Below are 23,726 nucleotides of genomic sequence, written 5' to 3'. Positions count from 1 at the left end.
CCCACCCCAGACAGACTTCAGGAGGAAGTGAAGGAAGGAAAGGAAACAAAAACCTCATCCAGAAGAGAGAGCCCAAGCTTTCCAGAAACACATCCAGAGCTTGGAGCTCTGGAGCCATTGATTACCACAAGCCCAGCCCCCACCCCCCAACCCGGTATGTGGTCATACAGACACAAAGACCCAAGTCCTGCCTAGGGAGCTTCCTGGAAATGGTTACATTTTTAATACAGGTATTGTATCTTTCAAAGTGTGATGTCCATAACTGGGCACATAACTACAGGTGTGGCCCAACCAGTGCAAGACTATTATAGACTATCATATCCTTTTTCAAACTTTATTCTTTTATGTACCACATTAGTGTGTTATACAAGAAGGAAACTAGATTTGGCATCATATTCAGCTCTAATTCCATTCTGGATCACAAGAGGACTCGAGCACTCCACCATCCTCCCCTGTGTTAGGTGTTGGGGGAAAACAATCTCAGTGAGTGAACTGGGATCAGCCATCAGGTGGCCGCAATCCTATCAACACATATGTAAGTCCCTCTCATATCTGCTCCCCAATTCCTCTAGTTCCTGGTGATGTTTTTGCCAAGAATTCCCTATGGAAAGGGGCCTATGAGTACCAGGGGAAGAAGCAGCCAGCCATGCTCAGAGTGACTGGCTTCCAGGTTGTCAACAGCAAGGTCAACGCCACCATGATCGACCACAGTGGAGTGGAAGTGCACTTGGCTGGTAAGGAGCAGGCCACCCCCTTGAAAGCCTGGGTGTGGCAGGCGTGGGTGGCCCACGCCCTCTGCAAGAATGTGTCTACTCTCATTGCGTCCTCCTGTCCTTGTCTGGTGGGGAGCGGGCAAATAATGTGTCTATTCATTTTTGCCTGCATGATAAAACCACTGGGACTAAAATGAAGTGGTTAGATAACAAACAATAACTTGAACATAAAAGCACTCCTAACTAAAGAGGAAAGAGACCAATATCTCTAAAACTGAACCAAAAATAGGGACAGAGAACTCCCAGAAGCCAAAATACAGACAGACAATAAACAAAAGAAAGTACACGTTTCAGCAGTAATCAAAAAACTGAAAGTAAACACAAAATGCCATTTTCTACTTATCCCACTAAGATTTTTTTTTTAAGTGACAAACTTTAGTGCTGGTCAAGGTCAAGTGAAGACACTGATGTGGTGAGGGCCAAAGTATGAAACAGTGCAATTCTAGAAAACAGTTTGGAAACTTGTGTCAAGATCTTTGAAAATGAGTGAACCCATTAATTATATTTCTAGGAATTTTTTTCTTAAAAAGTAGCTATGGAGGGAGTCAAACATTTATGAATAAAGGATGTTCACATAACAGGGCCATTTGTATCATATCAAAACTGGAAGGAGAAAATTGTCCAAAATTAATGAAATGGATGTATTAATTATAAGAGATCTGATAGATAAAATAGCTTGCCAGTTTGGGGGGAAAATGGACCTATCGTAGTGCACGTTAAATGTGACTCCAGTTTTTAAAGGAAAAATTATATTCATAAGAAAGAAAGCTGGAAGTAATTACACCAAAACGTGAACAGGGGCAATTTCTTAGTGATATCAGGAATGATTGTGATTTTCTTCCTGCATCTCTGCATTTTCCAAAATTTCCCCAATTTTCAATCTTCCTATAATCAGAAAACTAAATCTCTCAGAAAACAAATGCAAAGATAAAGGCATGCGTGAGCAAATGAAGGCACATGTTAATACACAACCCACGTGCACTCATATCCGCCCATTCAGGCATGCACACACCAGCACAGCTGAGCAGTCAGTTTCACTCATCTGCTGTAAGACATAGTCATAAAGATGTGCACATAACCCCGTGTACGTGCCTCCTGCATTCCCACACCCACCGAATTGTAAAACATACTCGTGTGTTAACTGACACATTAATGTATCCAAAGTCCTATTCACTTTATTCCGCCATGTGCATGTTTTAAAAGGGTCACAATCACAGGCCAGTGATTTAGTGGTCAGTAACACACATTTGCACATTCATGCACATCCTCTCATTCAGCCCACACAAACTCATGGGCAACACTATACTTACCTACTTATGGTTATGCATGGAATGTTTATATCAACATCTACATGTGAAATTTCACCAGGACAGTCACACCCACATCCCCACAAATATGGGTTTGGGGATTTTTCCAGATCTTTAGTCTACTCTCTGAACTTTCTTTTCCCAGGAATTTACAAGAAAGAAGATTTCCATCTCCTGCTCCAGGTTTACCAGATCACAGGACCTGCGGAGATCTTTGTGAATAAGTTCAAAGATGACCACTGGGCTTTAGATGGGCATGTAAGTTCAGCAAAATCTGCCCTTGACCTCCCTGTGCCTGTGCCCTATCCCCACCCCTGATTCCCAGATCACTGGCAGGGAATGGGGGAGAAGAGAGTGGAAACTCGTAGGATCAACATGGAAACTTGGGGGGGGGGGGTTCTTTGGGACAAGGACAGGGAGCAAGGGAGCCCTCGCCTGCTCGTGAAGTGGGTAAAGGAAAAGATAAAGGGACCAGGAGGCTGAGTGTCCAGAGGGCCAGCACATCTGAGTGATAGGGAGTAGGTTCTGATGTTAGAGCAGAAAGCAAGGAACTAGAGGTCAGCGGTGTAAGAGTGAATTCAAGCAAGCTGGAGGTAATGACATGGTGCCGGGACATGGGAAAAGGTGGTGGGTCCCGGGTGACTACCTCAAATATGCACTCACATTTGAGGATGCGGATTACAGATGATTTAGCACAGCTAGAAGACCAAGACATAGAGGAGGAGACACAGCTTCCTTGCCTTCTCTTGTGGGGGAAGACTTAGCGCATTCTAGGGCATTCTGAAGGCAGAAGGCAGGTCCACAGTGATGCTCCTCTTCCAATTTCACAGGAGGGGAGTTGAGCATCATGTCACGTATCACACCTTTGGCTTCCCTGTCTTGGATCTTTGATGCTAGAAATGGAAGGCCGGGAAGGAGGGAGAGGTCACAGAGGCCAGAGTAGCAGAGAGCTGAGGAGTCAGGGTGCATCCTCAGGGACAAGACAGCAGGTGGACGACTGTGGATTTGTGACTTTGCTTTTCAAATACATAAGGAGAGGGGCACCTGGCTGGCTCAGTCAGTACAGCATGAGACTCTTGATCTCAGGGTCATGAGTTCAAGCCCCACGCTGGGCATAGAGCTTACTTAAACATGTAAGGAGAAGCAAGTGGCTTCCCCCAAGGGCTGGCACATCCGGTTAGTTCCTTGGTCTTCTTGAGAGTATCCTGTGGACCCCCCTTGGATACCCCATTGGGTAGCGAAGACCCAGCTGCTTCAATAGCAGTAGTCCAAAAGCCGTGCAAGAACAACAGACCCTACCATGCTGGGAGGGTCGCCATAGAGAACAGGGGTCAAAGCTAGGAGATGGATGGGGCTAGGAGTACAGGCCATGGGCTAGAAGCAAATAGAGCTCTGGAGGGCCAAGCCGCTGGAGCAGCTTAGGACAACAGCCAACCATCAGGCCTACTTCTGTGGCCACCCGTGCGTGGTTTGGGGCACAGATGGCGCAGTCCGCCTAGAGCACAGTGGACGGAGGACCCCACCTTGGGGATGGAGTAGGAGCTGGGAGGCGTGCAGTAGCCAAACATCCTAAAGCATGCCCTCAGCTGAGCAGCACACGGGCTTTGTGTCCAATGCCCCCATCTCACTGCCTCTGCCCTCACCCTCACAGGTCTCCTCAGAGTCCCCCGGAGGTACCTTCATCTACCAAGGCTCCGTCAAGGGCCAAGGCTTTGGACAGTTCGGCTTTCAAAGACTTGGTAACTAGCATTGGTCCCCTGGAAGGGTGTGCTCGTGGCGCAGGGGAGACACTTGAGTGCTGGGGCAAGGGATTGACGTTCAACAGTCAGATCCGGAGTCCTTAACCATTTGGGGGCCAAGGCCACCTTTGAGATTCTGATAAAGGCTATAGAATATGTCCCCAGAAACAAGCGCATAGACATAATACGCTCAATCTTTGCCAAACAGTGTCAAGGCCCAGCCTCAAGTTGAGACCCCCAGCTGAAGGGACGTTGGGTCTCAGATACAGCTGCCAGCAACACCACCCAGCCAGCCCTCGGGCATCACACAGACACCCCCGAACAAGCAGACGTGGGGTTATCAGGAGTGCCTTTACTCACAGTGCCCTTTCCAACCCCGAGCAGTCCCGGAAGATGGTTCTCCCCTAGCATCTTTACCCTGACTGCTACACATCATTGGCATCCAGTGTCCTCACTTCCTCGCTGGCCTTGACCCAGAGATCTCCCGGTCAGAGCCTCAGACTCTAGTTGGAGGAGGGCACCTGGCTTCTCAGAAGTGGTGGAAGGGGAGGCAGGAGGCAGTCATGGGTGCTCAAGGGTCAGCTCCACACATCTGGGTACTGACACCCACCATTCCCAGGGGCTCTGCCTGCCTTTCTCGCTGCTCTGACCTTCAGGAAGCTTCTCCTTGTCTTAAGCAGAAATCTGTTTCCCTGGTTCCCACTCCACACTGTTCCTGCCCCAGAGGTATTCTTAGCTCCCCCTTGTGAGCAGTGTGGAGTAAGACCTCTGTCTCCTCCCGATGCACACAGTCCCTCGGTCCCCTGGCCCCTCAGCGCCACACACCAGAGTTGGCCTTCACTGCTGACTCCCTGTCTCCCGAGGCAGACCTGTGCCCTCTTGGAGCCACTAAGCAGGCAGTGTTGCCTCCCCATGGTCTCCAGAGTCCTCCCAGCCTTGTGCTGGGAGGGCCAGAACAGAGGAGGGGAGACGGTCCCCAGGCTGCTCAGCATCACCTGTCCCCACCCCCCCCAACACCACCACCAGAGCAGCTCGCCCTCACCTGTTTTGTGTTGTGGCTTCCTTGTAAGCTTCTATCTGATAAAAGGCTCTGGTAGACAAAAGAAGTTTCAAAACTTCTGAAGGGCAACACCCTGGTAAGATTTTATCCTGCCACACGGCTTTAGGTTCTCTGGCAGATGGGCTCCCCCAGGACTGATGGCTGTCCTTTGCATATGACCTGAGGGACTGGTGTGGGGAGTCTTCTCCCCGGGGAATGTCTGAGTGTGGGGGGAGGCAGCTGCAGAAGGTGACATCCCTAGACACGGCCACACCTCCCGCTGGGGCCGTCCCCTCAGATCGTGTGTCTGTGAGCTGAGGTTTATGCTCTGGGACTTTGCAGACCTCAGGCTGCTGGAGTCCGACCCCGAGTCCATCGGCCGCCACTTTGCTTCCAACAGCAGCTCGGTGGCAGCCGCAATCCTGGTGCCTTTCGTCGCCCTCATCATTGCAGGCTTCGTGCTGTATCTCTACAAGCACAGGTACAAGGGAAGAAGGCGGCATGGGGGGAGGGGGGCATGCAGGCCCATCCCCCACCCCAGCCCGCTCACAGCCTCCCCGGCCCAGGAGAGCTGTCATCTTGGGAAAGGAAGTAGAACTTCCTACTCCCTCCCTCTCCCCGTTCACACCCCTGAGCCTCTCCCTCTTTTGACGTTTTGGTCACTCTCTCTCTCTCATTCCCAGGAGAAGACCCAAAGTTCCGTTCAATGGCTACGCCGGCCACGAGAACACAAACGTTCGGGCCACATTTGAGAACCCAATGTACGACCGCAACATCCAGCCCACAGACATCATGGCCACCGAGGCGGAGTTCACAGTCAGTACAGTGTGCACAGCCGTATAGCCACCAGGCCTGGCTGCCACCGCCGCCGCCACCGAGAGCCCCGCCTCCGGCAGCCGGTGAGAGGGGGCGTGGGAGGCAGTCGCGTAGTGGGCTTGCGCGGAGACACGCGCTCCCACAGCCGCGTCCAGTGGGAGGAGCCTATGCCCTGAGTGCCGCGGGGCGCCAGACCCTGAGCCGGGTGCTTCCCTGTGCCCTGTCATTATCCCCATTAGATGGGAAAACAAGGTAGAGAAAGGAATTCATTTGGCCAAGATCACACGCCTAATAAGTAGCAGGGTCACAATCCAATCCATCCAACCCCAGGCAGGCGGACTCCAGAGACTGTGCTCTTAGCCCTTTGGGCTTGGCAAAATATCTAAGCGGAATGTATCAGTGAGGGGTCTCCAGAGAGAGAGAGAGACGTATACACACATAACACATACCTAAGATATACATACCTATCTATGTGTGTATATGTATATACACATATATGCTTATCTCTCTATAAACATCTAAATATCTATATCCACATAGAAAGATGTATGTATACGTATATCCAGATATATAGAGATATCCATATAGAGACGCATGTATATTGCATATATTCAGGGAGAGAGAGAGAGATTTAGTTTAAGGAACTGGTTCACATGATTGTGGGCCTGGCAAGTCTGAAATCTGCAGGGCAGGCCTGCAGGCTGGAAATTCCATCAGGAGTTGATTTAATCTTGATCCAATGGCCATGCGGAGACAGAATTCCTTTCTCTTCAGGGACTTCAATCTTTTCTTCTCGGGCATTCAACTGATTGGATGAGGCCCACCTCCGTGGGGTGGGTAATCTGCTTCACTCAGTCTACTGATTTAAATGTTAACACCCAAAACATTCCTTCACAGCAACATTTAGACCGGTGTTTGACCAAACAATTAGTGCTTAACCAGAGCCTTGGCAGGTTGACATATCAAATTAGCCATCACCTAGAGCATGATAGATGGGCTGACACGATCCCTGCCCGCCTCCAATTCTCCCCTTCCTTCTTTGAGTCCACTTTCTCCTCTAGAGTATTTCTCTTGCTTAGGTCTAAGCTTAAAATTGTAGGTATTGAGATAATTTATCCATGAGATGAAAATTATTTTCAGAATACATAAAGGCAACTATTGAGTGCAAATAATTAAATTATTGAGCTTTTCTGCATCCTTTTACATCCATCTGAAACAAACATTTAAAGGAAGAGAAATTATTCCAGAATTAGTTCTGAGGTTTCATGTCTATGATCCCTGTGTACTTTTTCCTACTCAGAACTCATACAAATAGAAGCAAAAAAGAAAAGGTAAAATCCCTTCCGATGACATAAATCAGGCCTCACCAGTGATCAGTAATGACTCTGAATTTCAAGTTGCTGAATTACTGAACAATATAAGGAAGAAACCAGAATGCCCTCTGACCTGCATATCCCCCCCCACCCCAACCCCTGCTCCCTACCTCAGGCTCCACTGGGTCCCCGTGCCTGTGTGCACAGTGTGTCACCTCTGGGTCATGTGCAGTTCAGCAGCCCTCAGCATCACTCATCATGAGCATTCAGGGCCTCTGAATATTCTGCCCAGCCCACAGCTCTCCACAGCGGGCTCTTCTGGTGAGGGGCCCACCTTGTCCTGCCCAGAGCAGGAGCACAGCGAAAACACAGAGAAAGCTGCTCTTGGTTCATGGAGGCGATGTACGAAAAACCATCTTTAGAATGAGTAATTAGGTGATAAATTCAAATAATGCCTAAAAGAACAGCTGAAATTAAAATAAGAACCCAAAAAGGCAATTCATGGAGGCCTGTGGGGTCAGTGAGTGAGGGGGCAGGGTGCAGGGCTGTGCTATGGGCTTTCATGGGCCCTTTTCTTCCATTAAAAAATGTATATTAAACATGGTACCTTACAACAGTGTTGTTACAAAGCTGAATAGAACTCAGTCCGGACTGATTATTACAGGTCCATTATTATTCCGATTTTGAAAGAATTGGATCTTGAAAAACATTTTCCTGGGCCCCTAAGTGAGCCCACTGTGGTGGCCCCTAGGCATTGGGTCTCCTGTGCCTAATGGGGAAGCCGAACCGCCAGGGGAAGAAGACAGTATTGGGAAAATGTATGTCCTGCTGTGGGTGTTCCCCACCTATACCCGCTCTCGGGTTCGGGAAGATCAAAGGTCAAGGTAACTAATTTCCTTCTTTCCCCTTTATTCCTCTTTGCTTTGCCTCTTTTCTCTCGCCTGCTTCTGCTCCCCACCTCACCCTGCCCGCCCCTCTCATTTACAATCCCCGCGCGATCCGTTTGTCCCCAGTTGTCCAGGGGACAGGCCGTCAGCCCCCTGAGCACAGTGCCCGATGCCCATCTTCGTCTGTCTCTCTGCCCGTGTCCGCTACTGCTGGGACTTGGGTCCTCACCCCGCCACCACCTGCACCCGCCACCCCAGAGAAGACTCCCGCTGGGCCCCGACTTCGGGACAGTACAGAAGAGGGGCTGCAGACGGACACAGGAAGCTTATGGATTTAAAACAGCAAAGCATCTTGTGGCTGGGGGGGGGGGGGGTGCCGAGCACACACAGACACACATGCCTCTCCTTCATTTGAGTCCTGTGAAGAGACCGCGGAAGTTAAAAAAAGAGAAATGTGTGTGAGAGACGCCCCCCCCGCCCTGCTCCCCACAAACACAGAGAAGAGGTGAAGAGGAGGCTGCACGCCCCGCCGGCCCTGTGTGAGGAGGCGGCGAGTGTGTTAGGTGGTCAGTGTGTAGAAACCAGCCGTCCGCAACTGGCTGTTCTCCTGCAAAAGTGACAGCAAGGATTACTCCAAGGGCAGGAAAACATCTTAAGAAGTACTTTGGAAATCAGTTTATTTTTTCCAACAGAATTTTATTGAGTTCTAAACCCAGTGAGTTAAAAAGTCATTCTGGGTCCTGGGCAGCACTGGGGAAGGAAGGGTGGGTTGGGGGAGGTAGAGCAGGAATCCGGCCTCGAGTCTAAGGTCAGGTCTGGCTGTCAAGTGACAAAGAGAAGAGAAGCGAGGCTGTAGCCCAGACGGAGATGCCGAGTCGGCAGCATTGGGAAGGTGCTGATACAGCAGAGCAGGCCTATCCCAGTGTCCAAAAACTCACGGCTGCCTTGTGTTGAGTTTCTTCTCTGTGCCTGACACTTTAGGTGTATCATTTCTAGACCTTACAACAACCCAAAATGTAGGAATCGTTATTCCTGTTTTATAAATGAGAAAACAGAAGCCCAGAAAGGTTGAAGAGACGTAAGCCACACCGTAAGTGTGGAGTCAGGATGCTAACCCAGGTGGGTCTGACCCCAAAGTCCACTACACCAGCTGCCAAAAACCCAGGTCTAAAGGGGCACCAAATACAGGGAGGAGCAGGTGAATCTGTATAGTAGGACTATGGCCGGGGCTGGTGGGCCAGGCAGAGGACCTGTGTGTCCTGTCTGGGCTCTTCTCCCTCCGTCTGGGCAGCCTCAGGGAAAGGGACCTCCTAGAGCTGGTGCTGCCCCCTTGGCCCCCAGCAGCCCCTGGCTACAGCAGACACAAGACCTGGGAGCTCCTGAACGGAAAGAACGGAGTGAATGAAAGTCACAACCTCTCCAGCTCCCTGCGAGAAGATTTGATTAATTCTGAGTTCCACTGTGCTTGGGTCCATACATGTGCTTGAATTCCATACAAGTATTGTTGGGACACTAGCAAGTTTAGGAATCAAACAGTGGCATTTAGAGCCATTTTCTCTGTCCTCGGGAAGGTCCCTATGGGCTTAAGCACCTGTGCACGTGTGACATGCTGGCCTGAGATGTTCATATCACATATACTGAAATAAATCGAAATGGAAGGGAGCGGAGTGGCAGGGACACCTGTTCTTCAACAGATGAGACGATCTGCCTCACAGTAAGAGGGGCCGAGTACAGCGAGAGGCGTCAGTTCCCAGCAGATGGGACTGAGGCTGACAATGGCGGGAGCCCCGTGCCACCCACACCCACTCTGGGTCACAGCGTCCCTGGGCTTGGCGCGAGAGGGCCAACTCAGCCACACACACTCACGCACTCATATCTCTCTTTCCCGGAAACAAATGCAGGAAGTTCTTTGGCTGCTCCCTTCCTCCCTTCTTTCACTCCTCCCAGACCAACCAGTGGACTCCTCCACCAGCCCTGCCTCCACCCCCTCCCCTGTGTCCCCGCAGATGCCCAAGGAGCACATGCCAGGGGGGGCGCCCAGCACTCTGCTGTGCATTACCGTTTCCCACCTCCGGCATTCCTGCACCACCTCCAGAGGGTCGGAAGGAACCGGGGCAGTCTAGGCCTTCACTCGCCATCCACACCATACACCCACCACCATCCCATGAGGAGGAAAAAAAAAAAAAAAAAAAGTAAAACAAAAACAAACAAAAAAATCTTTTGTACAGAGATATATTTTTATTATACAAAGTTTGTACAGTACCAAAAAAAGAAAAAAAGGTGTACATTTTTTTTTCATTATTGTAGGTAAACGGTAGTGGAAGCCTTTTTTGTAAATGTAATAAAATGTATAAATATGGTTTTCAGAAAACATCAAGGACTGTAAATATGTAATCTACACCTTCTTGGCTTGTCTGCAGTATATACATTTAATTTATCTGTCTCTGTATATGAGGCTTCCCCTGGGGTCCTGCATTATGGTACTTTCCTGAATTTGAAGGCAATTTTAAATTTTTTGAATTCAAATAAAATATAAATTTTTGCATTGGTTTCTTACATCCTAATGGCCTTTTTCATGGCTAGGGGGCACATGTTTCTTGGGGAAGGGAAGGAAAGACACATTTGGGGCCAGAAGCCAAGAGTGGAAATGTGGAAACCTACCATCTACAAAAATTAACACAAAATGGATCACATACCTAAATATAAGACCTAAAATATAAAAGCCCTATAAGAAAGCATGGGGGAATGTTCATGACATCCAATTTGGCGATGCTTTCTTGGATAGGACACCAAAAGCACAGGCAACAAGAGAAAAAATAGATAATTGGACTTCATCAAATCTAAAAACTGCTTCAAAGCACGCAATCAACAGAGTGAAAAGGTAACCTACAGAAGAAATATTTGCAACTCATCTGATAAGGGATTGATATCGCCCAACATGTAAAGAATTCCCACAATTCAACAACAAAAACAGACCTGATGTTAAAATGGGCAAAGGGCTTGAACAGACATTTTTCCAAAGAATATATACAAATAAACAACAAGCGCATGAAAAGTTGCAAAACATCGCTCATCATTAGGGAAATGCAGTCAAAACCACAGTGAGATGCCACCTCACATCCATTAGGACTGTGAGAAACACAGAAAAAGGGGACCTTGGTAGCTCAATAGGTTAAGCATCTGACTTCAGCTCAGGTCATGATCTCACAGTTTGAGGGTTCACGCCCCGCATCGGGCTCTGTGCTGACAGTTCAGAGCCTGGAGCCTGCTTCGGATTCTGTGTCTCCCTCTCTCTCTCTCTCTCTGCCCCTCCCTCTCTCTCTCTCTCTCTGCCCCTCCCCCACTTGTGTCCTCTCTCCCTCTCTCTCCCTCTCTGTCTCTCTCTCAAAAATATATAAACATTAAAAAAAAAAAAAAAAAGCCAGAATATACCAAGCATTGGTGAACATGTGGAGAAAGTGGAGCCACAGTGGAGTGTTGGGGGGAACGTAAGGTAGTACAGCCGCTGTGGAAAACAGTATGGAGGTTCCTCGAGAAATGGACCACTACATGATCCAGCACTTCCTCTTAGCATGTATCCAAAAGAAAAGCAGGGTCACAAAGAGATGTATGTACACCCAGGCTCATAGCATTATCTGCCGCAGCTTAGGGGTGGTAGCAGCCCAAATGTCGACTGACAGAAGAATGGAGACACAAGATGTGGTGCATACACAGTGTAGTAGCCTGAAAAAGGAAGGAGATTGTGACACATGCTACAACATAGATGAACCTTGAGAATGCTGCGCTGAGTGGAATGAAGCAGTGAAATGAACAAGACAAATCCTGCATGAGTCCATAGAAACAGAAAGTAGAATGGTGGCTGCCACGGTGTAGAGATGACATAAATAAAAAACTTGTTTAAAAAAGCATTCCAACACTAGCTGAATACAATTAAACAAGCAATTGCAAATATTAAGTACAACACACATCAGGGGAATGCAAACAGGCATACAAGAGGAAGATACGAAATAAGAGTTTTCACCAAAAAAAAAAAGGACAAACACATCTTAGAAATTAAGACCAAACTGCAAAGTATCCAAGGGACAACAGATTCAGGAAAAAAAGTATAATCAAGGGCATATGGGAAGAAAATTAAAATGTGTAAGAAAACAAAAATCAAAGGAGTAAAAGGTAAGAAAGTGAGATACAGAAGACAAAGATAAACTGATTTATGTGCAGTAGAAATCCCTGAAGAAGGAAACATAAATAAATAGACCAGAATTAATATTTAAAATTATGCTCTCAGGGTCACGTGCTTCAGCTCTGATCTCGCGGTTGGTGAGTTCAAGCCCCGAGTCAGGCTCTGTGCTGAAGCCTGCTTCAGATTCTGTGTCTCCTCGCTCTCTGCCCCTCCCCCCCCAAAATAAATAAACGTTAACAAAAATTTAATTATGCTCTCAGAAAACTTTCTAGAATTAAAAGAAATTACCGTAGGGGCGCCTGGGTGGTTCAGTCGGTTGAGCGGCCGACTTCGGCTCAGGTCACGATCTCGCGGTCCATGAGTTTGAGCCCCGTGTCAGGCTCTGTGCTGACAGCTCGGAGCCTGGAGCCTGTTTCGGATTCTGTGTCTCCCTCTCTCTGACCCTCCCCTGTTCATGCTCTCTGTCTCAAAAATAAACGTTAAAAAAAAATTTTTTTTTTTAAAAGAAATTACCGTATACATATAATTAACTTATATGTTGAAAGGCCCACCATGCTCCTGGGAAAATTATCCTAGAATGGCCAGATCTGGGACATACCCCAGTAAGACCATATTTTAAAAGGGGAAAAAAACATTCTCTGGGCCTCCAGGTTAAAAAATAAGTCTGTGGCAAGAAAAGAAAATCAGGTCATCAGACTTCCTAATAGCAGCACACAGTAAGCAAAACAAGAGAGGAGCAGTGTTTCTCAGCTGAAGGGAAAATGTGAGCCAAGTATTATCCAGGCAGTAAGTGTTAAGACTATGAAACAGTATTAAATATTCCAGAACTCAGGAATATTTTACTCAGGAGCCTTTCCTGAAAAGTCTCCTAATGAGAGGACAGGCTTCATCCAACCAAGTGCCAACTAGGAACTTCAGCAAAAAGGCTGGTATTGAGAAGTGATTATATTGAAATCTAAAATGAAGATGGTGACAGAGACAGAAGAACAGTATGTAAATGCCATGTGTCTGTCAAAGTGGAAATCGTTTTTTAATGGGAAGGGAAGGGAGAGGAAAGGGGGGAAGTAAAATGAACCCACTGATGGCCACAGAGAGAAGAGGTTGGAGTCAAAAGATCACGTAAAGAAAGGTTTCTCATACTTGGCACCATTGACGTTTGGGGTGGATACTTTTCTCTGTAGTGCTTGGCTGTGCTGTGAATTATAGAACGTTTAGAAGCATCCCTGGCTTCTACCCACTAGATGCCAGTAGCACCCTCCTCCAGCAGTGACAACCAAAAAATGTTTTCGGATATTGCCAGATATCTTCTGGGAAGCAAAACTGATACACACACACACACACACACACACACACACACACACCTTCCCTCCCCTGCATTGAGAACCACTATTATAAAGCTTAAAAAATAATAAGAACCTAAGTAGTGAAAAGGAGGATGGAGGGCAGTACATAGGTGTATTAGTATAAAGGAAATCGTTAGAATACAAATATAAATTTTACTAAATATTAATGCACATTTTAAAAGGACCCAAAATATCACATTCTGAAAGAACCAGTAAGCAGGACAAATACACAAAGCAAATACAACATAAAATATTATGACAGATCTGAAAATAAACACAGCCATTGTATCACAGCATGTAATTAGGTTTAATTCACTTGTTAAAAGGTTTCAGATGCGTTCACAAAGTAAAACTCAACTCTGTGCTATAATAAGAGGCGTACCTAAAATAAAGTAAATCAAAACAGCTAAAACCAAAGGAATAGGCATACCCTAATGGTGAAGGCTCGGATTAAGGCATAGAATTCAGCCCGTTGTGCTGACCATCCCACAGGTAGGGCATTGGCCTCTAGGACTTCATCTGTGGTTGTCATTGTGTACCCTGCCTTTCAAATGCCCTCTGTGATGAAACTGCTACCATCACTGAACAATGTGAGGCCTGGGTTCTGTAGGGCCTGGTCACGCAGATGTGGGTGGCTTGCGAATACTTCATCAGTCATCTCGGAACAGTCATGATCTGGTGTCCCTTCCTCAGAAGTAGGAAAGTTTCAGGGTTCAGCGTCCACACTGTTTCAAGAGTGACCCATGGATTCTCGTAGAGGAGGCCCTGGTATTGTGTTAGCCAAGAGTTGGGAAGGAAGCAGTGTCTGTGAGTGTTCATGAGAGACACAATAGCATGAGGTACCTTGACGTCTAGTTGTTCCAGGGTGAGTTTATCTGCCTCCTTAATGAGCAGAACTGTAGCCGATAGCGCCTTAAGGCACAGTGGCCATCCTGCCACCACTGGGTCCAGCCTCTTCAACAGGTATGCTATTGGTCGTTGCCAAGGGCCAATGGTGTGTGTGAGAACCCCAAGGGAGACCTTTTCCACCTCATGCACAAAGAGATTAGAAGGCTTTTCTATGTCTGGCAGGCCAAGGGCTGGTGCCTACCCCAAGGCGGCCTTTGTCTCTAGGAAGGCGGCTTAGGCCTCCTCTGTCCAGACAGGGGCTCTCGATCCGGCCTTACCAAGAGATTATAAGAGGGGTCTTGTTATTGCGGAGAATCCAGAAATCCAGATCCGGCAGAATGCTGCAGCCCCCAGGAATTCTTGTAATCCCCTCTTAGTTTGGGGCTGGGGTAGGGAGGTAATGATCTTTTTCTCTCCGGCCCTAGAGCTCTTTGTCCATGGGTGAGGAGCAAGCCTAAGTATTGGACTTGCTGTTGGCAGATCTGTGTCTTTTTTCATGACACCCGGACAACAGGAGTTGGAGGAGGGCCCTTATGCCCTCTGTACATTTCTCTCGGGTATTGCTGGCAAGGAGGAGGTCATCCACATACTGGAGAAGGGTGCAACGTGTGTCCTCCCTTGGAAAGCTGGCGAGGTCTCCGGTCAGTGCCTCCCCAAAGAAGGCAGGCGAGTTTTTAAACCCCTGTGGGAGGCGCGTCCAAATCAGTTGCATCTGACGCCCTGTGTCTAGTTCGGTCCATTCGAAGGCAAACAAGGGTTGGCTCTGGGGGCCAAGTGGAGGCAGAAGAAGGCATCCTTTAAGTCTAGGCAAGTAAATTATCTGATAGAGCCTGGGATCTGGCTGAGGAGGGTGTACAGGTTCAGGAACACCAAGTGCAAGGAGACAGTCACTTTGTTGATAACCCATAGGTCTTGGATCGGTCAATACACTCCTCCCGGCTTCTTGACTGGCAAGAGTGGGGTGTTCCCGGTGATTGGCATTCAACCAGCATGCCTGCTTCTTTGAGTCTGGTCAGGTGTTCTTGGATGCCCACCCTTATCTCTTGTGGTGGGGGTATTGCCACTGTCTCTGAGGTTGAGCCCCTGGGATTAACTCTACAATGACGAGGGCCCAGTTGTGGGCAAGTCTGGGGGGGCTGTCCTCGGCCCATACAGTGGAGAAGGCAGTCCTGAATTCGGACGGGCCACTTGGTTGGGCCTAGGCGCAGAATAACCTTCATTTGGATCCAGTCAGAGGCTGGTGCGTCCCATTGGCTCAAAGGTTATTTGGGCCCCCAGCTTTGAGAATACATCCCAGCCGAGGAGAGGGATAGGGCACTCAGGTAGATAGAGGAATTCATGCTGTACCATGTGGCCCCCGAATTCACATAAAAGTCATAGTTTGGCCCCCTACTTTCATTTTGACCATGGGCCCATGGGGGCCAAGAAGTGAGCCCAGTCCCCTTCAATCTGAATCTACTCCTATTAGGCCTATGAGGTCTTTCCTGCAGCGTTCTTCTGCATATCGGCTGGGTTTCTGGGACTTTCCCCAGTTGGGATATTTATTCTTTCAACATCCTTTCTCCTTGCAGTAGGCGCACTGATCCCTTGCTAAGGAGGTTCTGGGCCTCCCCCCTTTTGGCAGCTCTCTTGTGTCTCAGGATCAAATGGGGTGTAAACATCATAAGCCTTGTAGAGCCTCCCATAATAATCCCCAGGGGATTCCCCTAGCTTCTGGGCATACTCATGGGCTTCTTAGCCCCTGCTCAGATCCCCCAGAGGAGAGCCTCTTGGTACTGGCAGATGTGGACCGGCGTCTGGAGAGTTCCTGCACCTGGCCAAGGGCACAATCTGGCAGCTGGTCCGGGGGGAGAGAGGACCTGCTGAGTCCAGAGGTGGTGGGGAGACTGAAGGTGGCGAAGTATTGGGAACGGGGGGGTTTGGGGGCAAGATTGGTTCTTCCTGTAGATCACTGGCAAGAATTTGTGGAGGTCGGGACTTCTGTTGACCTTCCTTGGGCTGCTTTGTCGAGGCATCTAAGACCCTAGCCTGTCCCTGTTTGTTGCAGGTAAATCTTACCCAAGGGGGAATGGTTTGGGCAATCCCTAACCAGGAGTCAATATACGAGAACTGATCAGGGTGACCTGGGTCCCAGATGAAAACACGCCAGACATGGCGAACCGTTAGGACATCTAAGGTTCCCTCCGAGAGCCATCCTACACCAAAAGTGGGCCATTCCAAGTTACATAGGGTCCTTAACTTGCTGGGGGTCGTCTTAATTCCGTAGTCTCCCGAAAACCCCTTTTTTGCTCTGTCACACCCCATAGTGTTCCCGTGAGAAGGAATTGCAAAGACAGAGGAGTAGGGGTGCCCCCTTTAATGAGGAGGCCAGTCAGATGCCTATCTGGCCATATCCCAAAGGAACTTAGGTGACACTTAGCCATAGCGGTCTCAGCTTTGTGACACGACTGGAAACTATTCCGATGCCGCCATGGGCTGCGTGCCGTTCACCACGGAATCGCAGATGGGCCCACTCAGACTCCATGGACTTCTGGGGACCGTCAGGGTGCCCGCGCATGGAGCCACAGAACTGAACTCGGCAGGCAAGCCAGACCGAGTCGCACACTCACGCTCACATACACACCAGAGGTTATGACATTCCCTCCCACAGAATTCCGACAGGTGAGACCACTTGAGGTCTCTGGGGAGTGATCAGGTCCCGCTTCCACTCCTGTGGGTGGGCTGGACAGGACAGAATTGGGTCCCAGGCCTTACCGGTATCTGACGTCGGGTCCAGGTCGTCACCTGCCAAGTCTCCTCCAGTCCAGCGGGAACAGTGGAGGGGGGCAGCCTGAAGCCACCGAGCAGATTGCCGAAAATCAGGCAGGGCGCGCCTTCTCCATTGCAATTCCTTGCTCCATCACCACCTCGCCATTTTCCCAAACCAATGGCAACAACGGGCCACCATGGTTGGGTTTCCCGGTCAGAGAACCAAATGTTACAGAACCTGGTCTGATCGCCCAGTGAAAGAACCAAGCAGCACCCAGAGATGTTGAAAGGCAGGAGGTTGATTTCACACCAGCGGGCTCAGGGGAGATCACTCTCCAGAGGTCTGAGCCCCGAGCGTAAGCAGAGGGAACAATTTACAGTCTATTATATCTGCATTCCCCGTTAGGAGTAATTTGGCATTTGGGCAAGCGGGGCGGGAAGAAGAACCCGGAAGGGGGTTCTTCGGTCAGGGACTGGAATTTCCCTATCAGTCTTGGCCATCTTTTAACAGATTTTTCCCTATCAGGAAGGGATATGAAGACAGGAAGGAGGTGATAATAGAGGAGACGGGGTAAGGGGTGGGGAGTGGTTAGGGACCGAAGGTCCTTAGGTGTATTTCCTCCCCACTGCAGAAAGAAGAAACCCAACTCAAACTAACTTCACAACAAAATGCGTTGGCTCCCGTGACAAAGTCCAGTAACTGAGTGGGCTGTGACTTAGCCAGGATCTCCAGCTCCATTTCTCTGGGATTCCCTCGGCTGTGTGGCCGTGGCTCCAGGGAGGCTTTCTCAAGGCAGTAATGTTCAGAAACTCATCTTCTATTCCCATCCCCCAGCAGTTATTTCATTGACGCAAATCGGGTCACCCATTCCTGATCATCCAATCCCTGTCATCATGAGAATGTCATCATTGCATAGCTACTTGTGTTCCTAGTTGGAAAACAGGCCAAGGAGAATGGGATTATCCCGAGACAAAGCAGGCCCTGTCTGGAACCCAAGGAGGGGAAGCCCTGAGACACATGGGCTTCCTGGAAGGAAAAGCTACCTAAACAAAAACTACAGTACGCTTAAGAAGGGGGGAAGTGGGGCGCCTGGGTGGCTCAGTCGGTTAAGCATCCGACTTCGGTTCAGGTCATGATCTCACAGCTGGTGGGTTCGAGCCCTGCACTGGTCTCTGTACTGACAGCTCAGAGCCTGGAGCCTGCTTCGGATTCTATGTCTCCCTCTCTCTCTCTGCCCCTTCCCCACTCACACTCTGTCTCTCCATCTCTTAAAAATAAATAAACATTAAAAAAAAAAGAGAGAAGGGGGGAAGCGCCCAGCAGTGTCCATCACAGACACTAAGAAATAAACATGTAAAAACAGACTGTGATAATGCAAAGAGAGTCAGGTAGGAGTCTGTGGCTTTCAAATTGAGCCCTGAGAGAGGGCTTCCAGGGAAGGTAGCTGAGTAGGAGGATCCTGGGCTCACCTCATCCCATGGATACAACTAGGAAACACTCACACCAGTGTAAATAACCCAGAAAATGGCAGAACAGACTCTCCACAAGTCAAGGCAGAGAAGAGGCCTCATCGAAGAGGGTAGGAAGGGTGGAGATGCAGTCAGGAGCTAAATGGACCCCGGAGACTGTCCAGGGGAGGGAGGGACCTGTGAGCATGGAGGGGAGAGGACCCTGGAGAGACCACACAAGGAAGACGAATCCCCCTAACATTTGGCTTTGAAAGCCAGGGGGGCCAAACTTCATGAGTTCTTATCATCAGCGGGACTCAACACCTGGAACTTTAAAAGTCAGTGAGTGGGCTTGGCTCTGGGAAACTGAGTCCCTTTCCTTAAAGAGATAGTACAACAAACAGCCCACAGACATACAGCATAGAAGCAGCAGTTGGAAACACTCCTGAGACCTACAAGAGGGAGATTTGTTTACTCATCTCAGAGCGTGTCACAGAGGGACAGTGATCACGGGGAGACTCCTCCAGGAACAAAGGAGCTGGTGGGCATCTGGCACCTCAACATATCCCACAGCCACCTGTGGGAACCGGCAGGTCACCAGACTCCCTGCCTGTCTTGCTAACAGCACACCCTGCCCGCCACATTTCCCTGCAGGCCCGCCCCCTCCAGCCGGGCCTCCGCTCCAGGTCCCCTCACCCAACAGACACGTACAAACCTTGCTAACCCCATGTGTCCCACCCCGGCTGCAGATCCCCCTCGCCCCCCACAATCCAGCCTGCCTCGGTCTAAGTGGTTGCAGGTACCCTCCTGCAGGAAAGACCCTAAGTGGGAGTAAGAAAAGTAGGAAGCACAAAAGCAGTAAAATTGAGTATGTCTATAAAAATCAGTCAAGGGGGATGCACAAAATAAAAGGATGTAAAGCATGACACCACATACCTAAACAGGGGGGAGAAGAGTAAAGAATGGGCTCAAACTGAAGCGACCATCAATATACTGTAGACTACCGTATGCATAAGGTGTTATATACAAACCTGATGGTGGCCACAAATCAAAAACCAGTAATAGATATGCAAAAAAATAAAGAGAAAGAAATCCAACGATATCACTAAAGAAAGCCAGCAAACCGTGAGAGAAGAGAGCAAGAGAAGAAACAGAAAAGAACTATAAAAACAACCAGAAAACAAGAAACAAAATGGCGATAAGCACATACCCATAAATAATTACTTTGAATGTAAATGAACTAAACACTCCAATTAAAAGACATAGGGTGACAGATTGGATAAAAAGCAAGACCCATCGATATGCTGCCTACAAGAGACTCATTACAGACCTAAAGACACATGCATATGGAAAGTGAAGGGATGGAAAACTATTTATCACACAAATGGAAGTGAAAAGACAGCCAGGATAGCAATACTTATATCTGACAAAATACACTTTAAAACAAAAACTGCAACAAGAGACAAAGAAGGACACTATATAATCATGAAGGAGACAATCCAACAAGAAGATATAACAATTCTAAATATGTACGCACCCAATATGAAAGCACCCACATATATAAAGCAGTTAATAACAAACATAAAGGCAATAGTCAAGAGTAATATGATAATAGTAGGGGACTTGTTAATACCTCAGTTACATCAATGGATAGATCATGCAAACAGAAAATCAACAAGGAAACAGTGGCTTTGAATGATACGTTGGGCCAGGTGGATCTAACAGATATAATCAGAACATTCCATCCTAAAACAGCAGAATAAACATTCTTTTCAAGTGTACATGGAACATTCTCCAGAATAGATCACATACAAGTCTCAACAAATTCAAAAAGATTGAAGTCATACCATACATATTTTCCAAAGACAATGTTATGAAACTAGAAATCGACCACAAGGAAACATCTGGAAAGAACACAAATGCATGGAGGTTAAATAACATGCAAATAGATCACATATTAGGTCACAAAACAAGTCTCAACAAATTTAAAGTAATTGAAGTCATACCATGCATTGTTTCCAACCACAATGCTATGAAACTAGAAATTGACCACAAGGAAATATCTGGAAAGAACACAAAAACATGGAGACTATCTAACACGCTACAAAATAATGAATGGGTCAACCAAGAACTCAAAGAAGAAATAAAAAATTACATGGAGGGGGCTCTTGGGTGGCTCAGTTAAGGACCCAACTTCGGCTCAGGTCATGATCTCATGGTTCATGGGTCCGAGCCCTGCACTGGGCTCTGTGCTGACAGCTCAGAGCCTGGAGCCTGCTTCAGATTCTGTGTCTCCCTCTCTCTCTGCCCCTGTTCCTTCTCTCTCTCTCTCTCTCTCTCTCTCTCTCTCTCTGTATCTCTCAAAAATAAATAAAAATTTTAAAAATACATAGAGAAAAATGAAAATACAACAGTCCAAAATCTTTGGGATACAAAAAAAGCAGTCCTAAGGTTTATAGCAATGCAGGGCCACCTCAAGAAGCAAGAAAAATCTCAAATAAATTGCGACCTGAAAGATGAGTGGGCACTAGCCAGGTGATGAATGCAGGGAAGAGGAATCCATGAAGTGGGAACTGCATGTGCGAACATTGGGAAGAGCTCACCTGTTGGAGGAACAGAAGGGAGGCCACTGTGGCTAAAGTGTATTAAAGGAGGGGAACATTGTGTGACAGAGAGCAAATGCAAAATCATGCACCCGGGGTGGAAAGCCCAGTGACCTGACCTGATTTATGTTGTAAGAAAATAACATGCAACTTTTGGAGCTTGGGTTGAAGAAGACCAAAAAGCAGAAGTAGGAATGCGAGTTAGGAGGCGGCTGCAGCGGACCAGGTGGGTGATGGTAGCCAGGACGAAGGCAGTAGCCATGGGAATGGAGAGCAAGGGGTGGAGTCAAGATGTCTTTTGGAGATTTAGTCCCCATGATTCGGTGATTGGATATAGAGGCAAGGGAGGAAGAAGAGTCAGAGGTGACTCTTGAGCAACTGGATGGATGATGCTACTCTTTACTGGGATGAAAGAGAAAGAGGTTGGAGGGCTAGGAGCAAGCTTGGGGGAAATCGGTGTGGACCTGCTGAGTCGCAGAGGAGACGCCACGAACTAGTTATGCGAATCTGAGCTCAGGAGAGAGATTAGTGGCCGAACTAGTTGCATTAATGATACCACAGATGGCGGGTTCCAGGACAAAGGTGGCTGAGCTGCTAAGCTGGAGTGGTCAAAGCCTGCATGGCCCTCCTGTGGTTGTCTGAGCCCCCCAAGGGGATGACAAGGAAGACTGCCAGCCAGGGGAGGAGGTCTTCGGTGCTTGCAGGGGCACATCCAGGGGGTGGGGGGCTGACACAGGCAGGGAGGGCTACGGGACAATACAGGTGAACTGCAGGGGCACCACAGGAGCAGACTTTCAAAGGACCCAATGGTGGCACGTGGCCAAGAGTGCAGGCCCTGGAGCCAAACTACCGGACTGGAATCCGGGCTTTCCCACGGAACTAGCTGTGTGGCCTGAGGCGAGTGACGAACCTGAGCCTCTGTGGCCCCCAAACGGGGATAATAATGACACCACTTCACGGAGGTAGTGGTGAGGCGGAAATGCTGTCATCGCTGGCCCTTGGCAGAGTGCCTGGCCCTCAGGTACTTAATACACGTGAGCCTTTAAGCTATTAGCTCTCAGCTCTCGGTCACATAAATAGGAGGAAAAGAAGGACCGATCTGGAGGCAGCAGCCAGGCGCAAGGAAGACAGCAACCCCGCCTCCCCACCAGGAGGAGGGTTCCCTGCTTCTTCCGGCCGGGGGGCGGGGGGGGGGGGGGGTGGGCGGGGCGCAGGAGCATCCAGAGAAAGGCAGGACCCGGTGGTGCCACACAGGTTAGGTGAAGAGAGGGGGGTGTTAGGGGCTGATGAGTGTGGAGTAGGACTTCTCAAGGGGGATGCACAGGCCTAGAGGAGAAGGCAAGGGTCTGAAGAGGCGGGCTCAAGGAGACGGTGGCCCAGGGCACCGAGGGATGGTCAGTAACTTTGGCACGTGAGGTTGTGCTGACACGTCAGCCTCAGAGAGAGTTCAGCTGAGCGCATTGCTTTCGGACGGCAAGAGAAGGCCCAGAGAGGGCGTAGAGCGGCAGTCCCCCGCAGAAGCACACACAGCAATGTGCAAGGGGTGAGAGAACCGAATCGGGCCACTCAGCGCTCTGGGATGGGCAGTGTTGGGTGGACTTTAGCCCTGACTTGGCATACAGATCAGACAAGACGGAAGTTACTGCCTGTGTGTCCGGGGCAGGCCATGAGATCCACCTTCGACGCCCTAGAGTCCCACAGAGACCAACAGTAAATCAACCTTGGAAAGTCCTGACCAGAAGTACCTAACGTTCTTGCTTTTCCTTTGCCAGGAGAGTGGGAAAGATGCCCAACTGTGGTCAGTGGTCTTCCTTTTAATCCTCCTTAGCCATAAAACTCCTAGAAGAAAACACAGGCAGTAAGCTCTTAGACATCAGTCTTGATCTTGGACATCGGTCTTGATCTTTGTCGTGACAGGAGTCTGGGTCACAGGAGAGTGGAACAGGGGGAGGATATAGACTGGTGACCCAAACAGTCCAGCCCTCTGTTTCTAATTCGGGAACTGTGAAGAAGCTGCCTCCTGTCTCCCTGCTTCACTTCCCCCTCCACGTGCTCCAGTTCTTGCTCTCCCCGATTCAGCTCTGCCTGCCCCACCCCCACCTCTCCTGGCCGTCTGTCTACCTCACTCGCTGGACACCCAGGACAGCGAACACCTGTTTCTACCTGTTACCCTTCCTATCTCCCAATGTCGACTGCCTTCTCCCCTGACTGTCCCTTTGTTCTTTCTCTTCCCTTGTCTGTTTCTTGCTCTCCCCATCCACACACCACCATCTTTTCTGACTTGTCCCCCCCCCCCCCCTTCTCTCAATCCTTCCTTTGCCCCTGACCCACCTCCTTCTACAAGCCGCCTGAGCCCTGTAACTATGGAGTCCCTCACACCTTCTCTTCAGACCTCAAGCCCAGGGATGCCCCAATCTCACCTGGTGATTCCCACTGCCAATCTGGGAATTAGGTGCCTAGTCAGGTTCCTGGCGCAGCCCAGAACTTGTGACAACACAGGCACCCAGCAGCCTATTGACACGAAAGCCAACAGAAAGCCAGCCCCGGCCCAGGAGCATCTCTCTGGGTTTTTTCCTAGTACTGCTTTCTCGGTCGTATTAGTCATAGCCAGCTCTAGCTATCTAGATTGATAAAAAAGTTC

The 23,726-nt window shown here is 49.0% G+C and overlaps 1 protein-coding gene across 1 annotated transcript in view; it reads left to right on the top strand.

The window, feature by feature from the left end:
• Positions 1–10,432, top strand: part of CSMD2 (CUB and Sushi multiple domains 2) — a 553,689-nt gene extending 543,257 nt beyond the window's left edge. The window contains exons 66-71 of the mRNA XM_040455784.1: positions 573–734; positions 2,226–2,338; positions 3,732–3,819; positions 5,259–5,339; positions 5,542–5,757; positions 8,001–10,432. Coding sequence (XP_040311718.1) covers positions 573–734; positions 2,226–2,338; positions 3,732–3,819; positions 5,259–5,339; positions 5,542–5,757; positions 8,001–8,212 — 872 coding nt within the window. The 3' untranslated portion in view covers positions 8,213–10,432. The remainder of the gene's footprint in view (positions 1–572; positions 735–2,225; positions 2,339–3,731; positions 3,820–5,258; positions 5,340–5,541; positions 5,758–8,000) is intronic.
• Positions 10,433–23,726: the final 13,294 nt, after the last annotated feature.

This window comes from Herpailurus yagouaroundi, unplaced genomic scaffold (assembly GCF_014898765.1).
Source record: "Herpailurus yagouaroundi ecotype Mexico unplaced genomic scaffold, PumYag 77, whole genome shotgun sequence".
NCBI classification, from domain to species: Eukaryota; Metazoa; Chordata; class Mammalia; order Carnivora; family Felidae; genus Herpailurus; species Herpailurus yagouaroundi.
Note: the sequence above shows the minus strand (reverse complement) of the source record. Positions and strands in the feature narration are given on the sequence as shown.